Here is a 12,739-nt window from a genome sequence, read left to right as displayed (position 1 = left end):
TACTTAAAATATTAACTTTCTACCCTAGACAGTCCTATTATTCTGTATTTTCTTTCAAGACATCCTTCCTGTAACAATGCACAACAAAGTTTTTCAGCTTCAGTGCACTTYCAATTAGCTGGATCTTTCATGTTTYTGTGAGGTAAATTAATACAGTTATTCCTAATTTATAGACAGTGTCATTGTGGTGCAGGTAGCACCTGTAATGGGAGCACAGGCCAGAAAGTACCCAGTGGACTATGTTTGGCAGAGAATAATGATCCGTGCTAGATAATGACATGGTAATTACAATATTTATGAGAATTAATTTACCAGATTGTTAAAGTAAGTGTATGGGAGAGACTGTAGAGTTGAGGGAAAATGAAGAGCCAGACAAAGGAGAATGTGCCTTCAATGCAGAAAGTCATAACACTGTGTCAGTTACAAAAGGGAAATGAAGTGTATTCCCTCATCTCTGATAGAATGATCATCACTTGTATTTTTTGCTCCTACCAAAGTTGATTTAAATCTTCCCCCAGGTCCTCCTGCCCACAGCAGCTGAATTCAGCGGGAACAGGATCAATCCCATCCTTCTCAGAAATGGCAAAGTGCCATTTGACCAGGGCCCAGCTGGAGGAGTAAAAAACTGCATTCAGTGTCTGAAGATGCACCCTTTAGACTGCATCTACTGAGAAGATATTTTCTTCTTGAAAGGAAGTAGTTTCCACATGAGCAAGTACTGCCTCTGATCCTACAGATTCCCAAGTGCTTTATTAATTACATTTTCTTCCTCTGACTTTTCACACAAAATAAGCTATATTCAAAACAAGCAAGCCATTAATGATTATTTTCTTGCAAATTTCCTTCAAAAATCCTTAAGGTGCTCCTCAGGTACTCCTTCTACCTGTAAAGTAGATGAAATATATTCCAACATAGATGTTAATGCCCCGTTTGAACATAAAGGATATTTAATTCTTTTTTTCTAGTAATACAATGTTATAAAAGCCAAACAGGTAATTTCCAGTTCTCAGTCTTTCAGGAGTTTGCTTTCATTAAATGTTTTTGTGTTCATTGAACATACTCCCGAACTGCAAGTTCCTTCAAGGTAAAAACCCGTATGGGGTCTTTCTTTGTCTTCCATTCTTCCARTTTTTCTTGCAAAGACAGAAAATCCTTGCCGAGCTCATATGCCAGGGTGATCATAGTTTCTAACAGCGGGATGTAATACCTGTGGCTGGTGTGCACACGGAGGCGTGACAGAGCCTTTTCTCCATACTCAAAGGCACTGTCTGGCTTTTCCAGGTCCTTGTGGCACACCACAATGGCACAGAGAGTGGGGACAATCGAGACAGGGTTGCCTCTCGTCAGCCTTTCCTGCAGCCCAATGACTTCTAACAGGATTTCCAAAGCTTTGGTGTACTGGCCACCCCGCAGGCAACCATATGCTTCCTGAAGCTCYGGCCTCGTTAAAAAGTCGATAAATTTTTTTGATCTTCTGATGTATTTCATGGAATATAGAAGTCTCAGGTAGTCCTTGAAGGCTAATTTTCTTTCATTGATTGTTTCTTCTGTGAAGTTGCCTGTTAGGGTTTTTTTGGGAAAGCTTACATCTTCCATTTCTTCACTAAATTCCTCCAGCAGATTTCTGTGCAGTTTCTCAAAATCTGAATAACGCCGTTCAATTATAGACTTGTTGCTGTCAAAACTCCCTGTCTGCAAAATGATGATTTTATACATCTAAACACAATCAAAGAGAAAAAAAATAAGCATGAGAAAGATCATTCTAGCCCCAGTACATTCAGATTTTGTCTGGTACTGCTTTGAAAAATTGTGTTTGTACAATCCTCCGGCCGAAACGCTCCTGCACCAATTTTCTGTGTGTAATCTCGTGTACTCCTACGGCAGTGCTGCTAACTCAGTTACTGTCTGTGATCAGTGTAGACCTGAAAGACCTGCAGCCATCAAATTAAACATTCCCACCTCCTGCTGGTCTGTACTTTTGTCACCAGACTCAGGCTTAGCACATAAATAAGYTGTATGTAAACGGTGCACTAACAGATCCCATCCTGCAAGGGGCTGGGAGAGCAAACCAGCAGCAGACTGAAGCACACAAAAACACTTACAAAGCATTTCTGTGGCTGGACTTTGTTTATAACAGCCATGGCTGCTGCAATCAATCATCTGCAGTGAACTGAATGGATTTCCCAGACTTAATATTGARTGTAATCTATTTTACATTGGTCATAATATTCAGAAGTGTTCTTTGTATAAGACATTCCTAGGGATTTGGGGGTGTTAGTACTGCTGTGAAAGAAGAGGGAGTATTTGGCAAGACATTTGGTCTGTGCCAAAATAAGATGGAGCAAATCCAAATCCTTTTCCCCCTCTAAATCATTGTCCTGTATTCAAACTTACTATGCATTTAAATAATACAAAAAGTGACATTTCTATAGCAATCTGTTTGCTATCCCAAACCCTGCAGTAGCAGCTAACATCTGTGCTGCCAGCACTAACAGTACTCAAGAGCATGTCTTCCTCAGCTCTTCACCAGCCTCAAAAGGACTACAAGAAATGTGATAYTAGGCAAAGAGCTGAAAATCAAAATTCTGTGCTGTATGTTGTAAAAATAATCTCTTTGGGTTCTGATCCAAGCACAGTTGTGTTGAGGAAGGGCGAAATCCCCAACGTGTGCACACCATGGAGGCCAGTTTAATGCCAGACACCAGCTAAGGACAGGGACTGCTGACCTCTTGGATGATGACCATGTTCACATTCAGCTTCACCCTTTCCTGTTGATTACACAGCAGCTGGAGTGGTTTACTCATGCCAATTATCTTCTTCGCTGCTGTTGAAGGCTGCAAAGCAGCACTTGCATTATGCCTGTCTGATTCCCTTCCTTGTTTTACCTTAAAGAGAAATTCTCTCTTTTAATCTTCATAAATGATCTTTACAGGCACTTCTTGAAAGCTTTCTAAATTTGAGCTGACTTCTCTGATCTCTTTTCATTTGTAAGCACTGTGACATTTTCCTATACTTTGTCCTGCTCCCTGCTGAAAAGTGTATATGTGCCTGATGCATTCTAAAACAATCATAAGAGCAATTTTTCTAAGCTATCATTTTATCAGGGGCAGCTAAGTGAATAATTTACAAGTACTTGGTTTTTTTATGTGCAGAGTGTGCATGAAAAAGGTAAGAAATAGCATTTAATTAGATTGTCATTTAAATTGGCTCAAKTCTGTTGTAATGTAAATCTTTTTGCTTAGGCATGTAACTTATGGCTGAGTTTAATTGCACATATGCTGGATGATACCCTCATTTTCATACAGTTACACAAAATCAATTCCTAACTCTTCAGCAAGCTGGATACTCCAGAGTGTATGTAAGAAAAGCAGCAACTAAATAGGTGTGTACAGCATGCAATGAGGTCATAGGACACTCTTCAAAACATTTACCTGCTTCAAATTCTACCAAACTGGATCACCCAGTATCAGCAATGCTGATTCTTGGCATTTTTCACCTACAGATCTCACAGACTGTAGCAAACAAGGAAATAATCCCCCTCTGAATTTCACTGGAGTACCAAAAGGGACTTGCTCTCAATCAGTCCTTCTGAAGGCCAGGAGCAGAATCAGAAACAAAAACTGTGGCTGAGTACTATGAGTAAAGATACAAAAATCCAACCTACTTGGTTATTCCCACTCCTCATGCTCATGTTTCATCTTAAAAATATGACAGAAACATGCCACCTAAGGGAGCTCCAAGTAGGGAAGGRGAACAATCCCAAGTGATCTAGCTGGAGGATGTCTTAGACTTTGTCAACATCAAAGAATTTTGCACTTGTGCTAAGAGAAACCTCTGATGTGGAAGTTTTACAAATGCACCACAGCTGCTGCAGCCGGCTAGCTCAGTGGAAGCGTAAATAYACAGATATTTTTATATTTGTGTGAATTTCCTTAATGTTGACAAAACTCTGGGTTTTAAGGATACTCGGGATACTCATTTATTTGATATCAACTTTCCACTGCAGCAGATTTTGTGAACTGTCTGTCAGAGTGTTTTTTAGAGGCAGATTCCCCCAGCTATGCCCACACAATCAGTGAGAAGAGGCTCTACTCAGYGTGATCGTGGCTTGCAAAGCTTGGCCCTCGGTAAGGCTTTCATGTAGTGAGACCTGCTGTGTGCACTGCAGACCCCTGCAGAGTGGATAGAAATTAATGACCTTCTTACATATTCATTTCTTAGCTTACCACGTATTTAGATAAGCGGTGCTCTACAATTCTGGCTGAMGGGATTTCAAAAAGGAGTTTGACTTGTTTGCACTGGCGTTTTTCATTCTTCCAGTATTCCTGAAGTTCCTTAGTGGTCATTGAAGAGTTGGGACTTAGGGTTGCACTGGAATCTAAAACCAATATATTTAGTATTTCAGATTATATTCTGTGAATTTGGGAAGAAAATTCTTATTCTTTTTTGTGAAAGAACAACCTAGATTTTCTGTTGCTGTAACAGCAAGACCTAAAGACTGATAAAATAAGTGATTTCACTGCTAATAAAGACAGGAGCAGATGCTTTGAGGAAAACTATTAGGGTCTGAAATTTTGAAAGACCATATATCATCTGCAGAATACAAAATGGTAGAAAAAATACTGCCAAGAAATATTGTATGCCAAGGCTGTAACCTAGAGCACAATCTGAGCAGGAGATTTGCTTCACCATCCCAGAAATAGCCTTAAGAAACACTGACTGAGTCTTTTGAGTCAGATGTTTCTCCAGGCTCTGCTGCTAAATGAGAAGAGGAGATAATACAATGCAGCTGCAAATTCAGACATATATTAAAAAACTGACCCTATTCAAATCCAGGGTTTGTGGATTTGAATAGTAGGAGTATTTGAATAATAGGAGAAAGCTGACAAAACATGAATATCCTAACCTCAGAGTTGGGTAGCCAGCTCAATCAAAGGAGGAATTCTCACATCCTCTCTTTTATTTGTAGCTGAGCTGATGGCACAGTTCAGCTACAAATATTTTATATACCTCCCATCTTTCCCCTCTCTCTTCCCACCATCACACACATATTTATGTATATATAAAAACATGGGATAGCTGGTTGAACAGTTTGCTTACAGGAGAATTTGATGCAGCATTTCAAAAAGGCAATTTCTCTGTCTTTGAAACTTACTGACCATAGATTTCATCAGGTGGCATCTAGGCTAGCAAAGTGGATAAAAGGAATGGAATGTTTGTATTTCAGCKGCACACCAATCCCAGTTTCTAATCAATGTCAAGGCAGGCAGCTAAAGTCAGTCTGCAGTGTATCTAACGTTCTGCCAAGGGAGGTGAATGAGCACAAATGAAGGGCAAGAGAACAGTTTGATGCAGAAACAGACTTGTAAAGGCACCACTGTACTCCTTCAGTGGCCCCCCCTTTTACATGGTCTCAATCATTTGACCATACAGTTTCAATTATCAAGGCCTTGGGGGTTTGGCTCAATCCCTACAAAGCATCTATTTCCTAGGAGAAGTGGTTTTTATGACATCCTTCCAGGCTTAAAATCTTGATGAGATTATATATATTTTGGATTATACACAACATTTTATTTAATAACAGATGAGAGCAATCTTAGGCATAGTAAAGGTTCAGTGCTCCTCTTTAAAGGCATGTGAGAGCTTCCTGCTTGAGATTAGCTTCAGTTTGGTGTCCTTGCTGATACTGCTGAGAAGTTCAGATTTTGAGATGCACAGAAAGTGTGCTCCCTAGACAGGCCCTCTGATGATCACTGCATTCATTCTGGTGTGTGAATTAAAGCTGTAATAAATWCATTTTAGGCATGAAGCATTTGAAAGGAAAACTCTGTGTGTATATGCACAGAGGGTAAGCACTGGTTTCACCATTGCCACATTTTATTACTACACCTGTAATCAAGGCTTATTTTCAGCAGAGTATGGCAGTACAACCTTGAACTACTGCAGCGATAAATAAGCAAAAATTTCCATACAAAAGATTAATGGCAAAAACAACTAGATGAAAAATAAAATTAAAGGATAGCATTAACCTTGCATCTCATCTTTTTCTGGGTTTTCTTTTCKCACTTGACGTGAAATTTCAGCTTTGGGTTGATTTTCTTCTTCATCAGATGGACTTGTGGTAGAAGTTGTAGTAATTCTGCTCACAGCTTCCAACAGTTCCCGTTCTGCTGTGCAGGGTGAACCTTGGTCCATTGCTTGCTATCATTGAAAGATTACAAACCCCATGACATTTGTTACTACCATGTCTTTAGGGATTCCAGTTTGGTAATTTTTTTTATTACTTACTCATTGTTCTCTGCGAGCTTATATCATCACAACTTCATAAATACTAAAGTAATAAATATAAATATCTACATAGTGCAGAACCATCCCTATTACTGTTACCACTGAAAGTGTTTGGATGTTTTTCTGGCAGTTTAAAATCAAACAAGAAAACCAGAAGAAGTTACGTTGAATAAGATTAGATGGGGAACTCARCTCTTACCTAAGAGAATTCTGTCATGAACTTCAGTGTGGGCAGATTTCTTCCTCCTTGTATTTTGCCCTCAAGCTTGCAAGTATGAGTTCAGATGAACTAAAACCTYGGAGATAATTAGTACAACCAGCAGCCTGGTTCTCTTACACTGCTAGAATTTACTGTTCTCAAGACTCAAAAACTTGTTGTCTGTTCTTAATCACAACCTGTAGGGCAAAATAGGGTGATATAAAAAAATAGTATAAAGTTTTATTCATMTTTCACAGTTTTAGGTTCCCTCCARAGACTTGTCTCTGTACCATGAAAACAAAACAATTGAATTTGACAGTGGCTTGGTGGAAGGAGATCTGAATTTTCTAATTATTGTACAAAAGCATTCTACTTTTACTTGTTCTTTTACCCTGCATTCTGTGCTATATTAGAACTGTACACCTGTTCTGCTAGGACAACTATGTACCATGTACTGATAAAATCTCCTACTCTATAGATCAGGTTGGCCATTCTGCTGCCTAAATGTCTCCACATTTAAGGATGCTTTTGTTTTGTTCTGTTTTGTTTGTTTGTTTTTTAAATGAAACAAACAGACCCTACCTGTTGCACCACTGTGTTATGTGAGCAGTTGAAAAAGTTCTAAGARCATCCTGAAACCTTTTCCAAGGTGCTGTGTTCACTTAGCATGAGCAAAGTGTTGCTCACAGCTCAGTCAATGAATGAAAATCAAACAGAACAAAGTTTTTTACAAAAAACTCTGCTAAAATAATGTCCAAGYAGTGGTTGCTAAGTAATGGGAGGGCTTAGGACAGAGTTGTTGCTACATATCACTTTGCCTCCACTTGTCTCACACACAGTTATGCAATGCTGGATACAGAGGTGAGGAAATCCCTTCAGCAAACTTACTGATTTCTGGCAAGCTGCAAGGCTATAAAAAAAAAAAAAAGAAAATAAATTACTTTCCCCACTGGAAATAATGAAAGTGCAAACCACTTTCCTCTAACAGAAACCTTTCCTTTGCCTGGCTTGCATAAGCAAGAACACAGATGCTGGTCATCCTCCTTAATGAAAGCATCAGGGAAACACTTATTTTTGGACTTCAGACATGGAGTGAAAGTTCTTTCAGTTCTTCAGTCCTCCTTCTGATCTGCTTTTTGAAAAGTAGCCACTTACTGAGCCACTGAGTATCCTTAGTCTTTTGAAAATCACAACAGTTTATCTCAAGAGCATACATAGTAGATTAAATTAGGAATCTGAAAATGGCCAAACAAATTTAGGTGACTTTTTTCTTGGTTGTAAGTTGGGTAACTTTATTTTAAAACTGTATTTACATTGAGAAAAATCTTTATATGTGCATAGTTTCATACACATAATATATTTATGTACATTAATATGTGTCTATACATATATATACATATATAAATACTACTTTAAAACATAGTTTACCAGAAATACATAACACACTTGTAAACAGAATGAAGAAGCAGATGTTATGATACACAAATCTTCTGCCTTGAATATATGTACCTTGAATACTAACTGCACTTCATGTAAACAGTTTCATTTTCACAGCTAAAAATAATCACAAGCTCTTCTAATTAGGCTACTACTTATTTTTCCATCTTAAAAAAAAAAAAGTTAAAGAAGAGAGAAAAAAGAGAGAAAAAGAGAGAGAGAAAAGATAGAAAAAAGAGAGAGAAAAGAGAGAAAAAAAGAGAGAAAAAAGAGAAAGCCCCTGCAACAGATGTCACAAGTTTATGGTGAGCAGACACTCATGCTTTTCCGCTCCAGGGTAAGTGCTGCTCCAGTCCTGCACTGTTTTAAGGAGCGCCAGACCCCGGAGCGCCCGGAGCTCTCACCTGGGAATCGCGCAGTCCTTCCAGTCCTTTCAGGGTGGCACCGGAGAGCTCCGGCCTCGCCTTTCCGAAACGCAGACAAAAGATGTCTGTGCCTCCTTGTAGCAGGCACATTGTCTTACAAAAAGGAAGGAAGAAGGCTCGATGAAATCAGCGTTCCCCGTGCCATTGCGCATGAACTGTGCCGGTGCCTCCCCCAGCCCCGGGCCCGCTCCGGACCCGCGCCTCGGGCACAGAGGGACAGCCAACACAACACAGCCCAAAACAACCTGCAAACTGCGCTGCATGCTTCCTGAGGCCAAAAAAACACCCTGAGCAAAAGGGAGATTAGGGGGGRAAAGAGACAAATATGTAAAATGTACTTATGTGGGAAAATAATGCCCTTTGGGGCATTTAAAATACCGGCTTAACATCCAGCTCAGGAAAGGAAATGCAGATGRTATCACGACAAACAGCCTTGCTCTGTGTAAACTTGAGCTTCTGACACAAATCTCGATTCTGCACAGTGCAGAACATATGATTAGTTTCAAATGTCTGCTCAATTAAAATTCAAATAGGAGCATTATCACTTCTGGCATGATTACTAAAGTTGAGATGGGCTTATGAGTGTGCCTAAAATTAATCCTATACGTGCTTAAATTCATTGTTGAACTGAGGAAAAAAGATGAATGATGTATAATCCACGTGTCCTTTGGCCCAGATGCTTCCTTTTGCAGTCCGCTTCAGTTTGGAAATTTGCTTTAAACCATCAGGATAGCTATTTCTGGGCTAAATAATATGGACACTATCTTTTTTTAGTAATGTGAGTTTCCCCTTTGCCAAAGTTCAGTCACTGAAAAACCAAGCAATTTTAATGCAGCACAAATGTGGGAGGCAAACATCCAAAGGACCACATGGATCCTGCCCCACACATTCCTTTCAAACAAACAATTTAAAATAATGTAAAACYAGGGCCGTAAACTGGTAATGCTTCTCTTCTGCTTTATGTGCAGCATAAAACAATGCAAACTTTAACTTGGACTCTGTCTAAATGTAGGAGTTTTGCCAAAATAGCTGTCAGAATGATGAAAAATCCCTTGCATGCAGCTACAGCCACCCTGGCAAAAGCCCTGGAGTAGATGCCGTTATATTGGCACAGTCCTTCGGCCACTTTAGCATATTCCATGAGGAAAGCGATTTAAGTTACACCCRAAAAGAAATCTGTGCTTGCCAATTCAGCTCTAAGGTGTAGCTGTACCAGCCAACTCTTTTAAGTGTAGACAAAGCATAGGTTTCTGGCTCTACTCTCAGTCCTTTAAAGCTRGATTTATGGGTTTGGTTACAATTGTGAGCAAAAACCAAGGGGGATTTCAGTGTATTTCACTCATCCTGACAGTTTACAGATGTATCTAAACTTTGAATTCTGAATCAATTAATTTACATGTTGCCAAAAAGCAATATATTATTTTGTGATGCTTAGTGCTATTGTCCTGTTCTCAACAAAGCTAAAAGAAAAGAAAAACGTAAATTTTTCAGYATATAAAGTGTGACCTCTACTTCCAATTATTTCAGAATAAGTAAGTTCTAGTACAATTGAACKGATTATAAGAAATGAAATGTGTTCTTATATTTACAAATCAAGGGCGTTCCACAAGAATCCTGCCTGCCTCAGTCGAATCAGCTRTTATGGTCACAGCTGGTTCCTGAGGGTGTTCCTCATGCCCAGGAGCTGTGATACCCACAGCAGGTTTTGCTGCTCCTCATCCTGCACCCCAGAGCTCAGGTTTGGTCCAAACAGTGCCTCACCCTTCACTGGGACGTAGTGTTGTTAGTCTGGCAGCATTTTACTTTTCTAAATGTCTACTTGATTAGCCCATGCAAAACCCACTGCAGGTCATCATGTTGTTTGCTAGCAGAATGCATAACAAATATCTTTATTTTTATGTAGCTCCAAGCAACCTCATAGTCTGTGCTGCTTTTCCATCTCAAGCCCCYAACTATTTAGCTAAACATAATTTATTTAACTAAATCATTCATTAGAACAGTAGATAATGAYAAAAAACTCCAAACAAACAAGGGRAGGCAGAAATACCTGACATATTTATCCAAGTCCCTTTCTATCACATAACTAATTTTTAGAAAGTGCAGTCATAYTGTCTTTGATGCTTCTACAAGAATCTATCCTCTCTATTTTTTTAAACACTGCTGGATAAATACCAACCATTTCCATGTTTGAATCAGCAGAAAAAAATCATCTGTTTGATGAATATTCTGCACTTTTGGGTTAATGCTGTGATAAATGAATACCATACTCCTTTCCTGGCACAGCACAATATTCTGTTCCATGCTATGCTATAATATTTAATTGTACAGTGCTGTGTCATTTGAAAGTGGAATTTGTTTACATTAYTTCATTATTACAAAACATGTCTCTTTTAACAAGAGTGTGGTTTAAAGAAATCATTCGCTGTTTAATGGCAAATGTCTTGTGCTGGTGTTACTGACAGGGTTTTCAACATAAAAGAGACRTAACAGGCCCATTTTACACTGCCAAAGTCCTGTTATCACTTTACAAATCCTTTATACTTCTAAAAGAGTATGAAGGAGCTCTAGAGTAAACAGCAGTCTTGGCCTGCCTTTCATCCGTGGTCTGTCAGTGACACGGAGCTGTGTGCAAGCGCAGTGGGTCAATGGGATATTAACTCGGGTTAAATGTCACAAGCACTGTTCTGTCTGCAGAATGACAGGCTTTGTAAATGGGCCGTGCTGGTCATTTTTCCTGCTGAATTCATAGAGGGTTAAGTACATAATTACGTGGAATACAGGGTATTTTTAAAYATTTGGTTGTGAGTTATTAGAAACACTACATGTAGTCATTCCTATCAAGTAGTTTGATATTTTATGCTCATAATGTGTCTGTCCCCTTCTCACATGTAATGATGGTGTACTTTGGCTAGTACTTAAGAGTCATGTTCCACATGTGATTTATTTATACCCAAAATGTAAACATAATGGAATTTGGGATAACARGATTTATAGCAGACACGTTAATGCAGTTTGCAGTAGCACAGAGCAGCTCTACAGGCAGAGGCTGCAGCAGCTGTGTAYAGATAGCCACCTTGAGGAGCAGCAGAGCATGACTTGGGGTTGCTGTGTGCTCTTCGGCAAAATGAGGAAATGTAAGGCGTTAATCTTAGTATATTTCAATGCTATTTATTGTTTAAAAATTAAAGGCGACTTTGAAATGCAATTTTGCTTTTAAGGACTAAGTRGAATCATTAGTGTGAGCATTCATTCCGTAGTAGATGGTATCTYATTGTTTCCCCAGGAGTTTCCAAAAGACTCCTGCTGGTGTCTGTGTCCTTTCCATCTTGCACACACTCACACAAATAAAACCCGTGCCCTGCCTTCCCATCTTCCCAGCAAAAGCCTTGGTAGTGACTCACATTGCTTCAGAGCTYAGAAATGGGCACTCCAGCCTTCATTTGGGACTGCACTGGATCTCTTTACTGTCTCTGGTATCTGAAGAGCTACAGGGAACGGGATTAACTGGAACWGCCTGTACTTTAGCTAATATCCAACTGCATGTGTTGCTAAATGACATAAAACATACGTTAAAGAAATGCTACAGAAGCTATGAAACCCAGAAAGTGTTTATTTRTATGACAATATTACTGTAACCCCGAGGTACAGAATCAAATCCTGTATCCTTAAAAGGTGCTTCTTTGTAGGAAGTCGATTTCTAAAAGTGCAAAACTTCAGAAATACTTTAAAAATGAAATTTAAAGCACCAGTTTAGAATACTACATTAATTAAATCTCCTCTAAAATAAATGTTTTTTTGGAAATGCTGAATGTGTGAATAGAGTCTTGAAACACAGCTGTCCTGTTGAGCAACTCCCTTCTATTCCAGAGTTCATTTTCTCATTCATAATTTAAGCAGAGCTCACTATCTATAAACAACAGTGATGCTCAGTGGATGAAACAGGGCAGCATTCAAATGACATGCACAATCAAAAGTAGGTCGGTTAAAGAAGAGCTACATTCGGCTTTTATTAAATGAAATATTCAGTAGCATTACTTCAACTTCTTGGGAGAAAAAAAAATATTTCAAAAGTGGGTATTGAAGCCAGACCGAAGCCTGACATTCGTGAAGTCTGTGGGGAGTCTGCGGCCGCTGCTTSTCCGGGGAACCACCCCGAGCTCAGCGGCGGAAAGGTCAGGGCTGTGCAGGGACACACAGCACCTCATGCACCAGCACGGCTCAAACCGCACACGGAGGGTGAATTATTCCCTCCGTCAGTAGCTGTGGCCCCGGGCAGGTTCGTGACCGCACCGAGCCGTCCCTGGCACCTCCCGAGGAGCCGCTCCCTCCCGCCCCCTCCTACTGCGCGCGCCGGGGACAGCCACCAGAGACTCCGGCTCACGACACGGCG

General features: G+C 39.7%; 1 protein-coding gene across 1 annotated transcript; it reads right to left on the bottom strand.

Moving 5' to 3' along the window:
• Nucleotides 1-256: 256 nt before the first annotated feature.
• On the bottom strand, nt 257-8,550 carry SNX20 (sorting nexin 20). Its single transcript, XM_057375698.1, has 5 exons — nt 8,329-8,550; nt 6,488-6,684; nt 6,030-6,201; nt 4,227-4,378; nt 257-1,716 (listed from the first exon to the last, which is right to left on the bottom strand). Exons 3-5 carry the CDS (start codon nt 6,193-6,195, stop codon nt 1,048-1,050), a joined length of 987 nt encoding a protein of 328 aa, XP_057231681.1. The 5' UTR covers nt 6,196-6,201; nt 6,488-6,684; nt 8,329-8,550; the 3' UTR covers nt 257-1,047.
• Between the last annotated feature and the right edge of the window lie 4,189 nt (nt 8,551-12,739).

Source organism: Malurus melanocephalus, unplaced genomic scaffold (genome assembly GCF_030028575.1).
Source record: "Malurus melanocephalus ecotype Western Australia unplaced genomic scaffold, MMel_1.1 scaffold_255, whole genome shotgun sequence".
Lineage (NCBI taxonomy): Eukaryota > Metazoa > Chordata > Aves > Passeriformes > Maluridae > Malurus > Malurus melanocephalus.
Note: the sequence above shows the minus strand (reverse complement) of the source record. Positions and strands in the feature narration are given on the sequence as shown.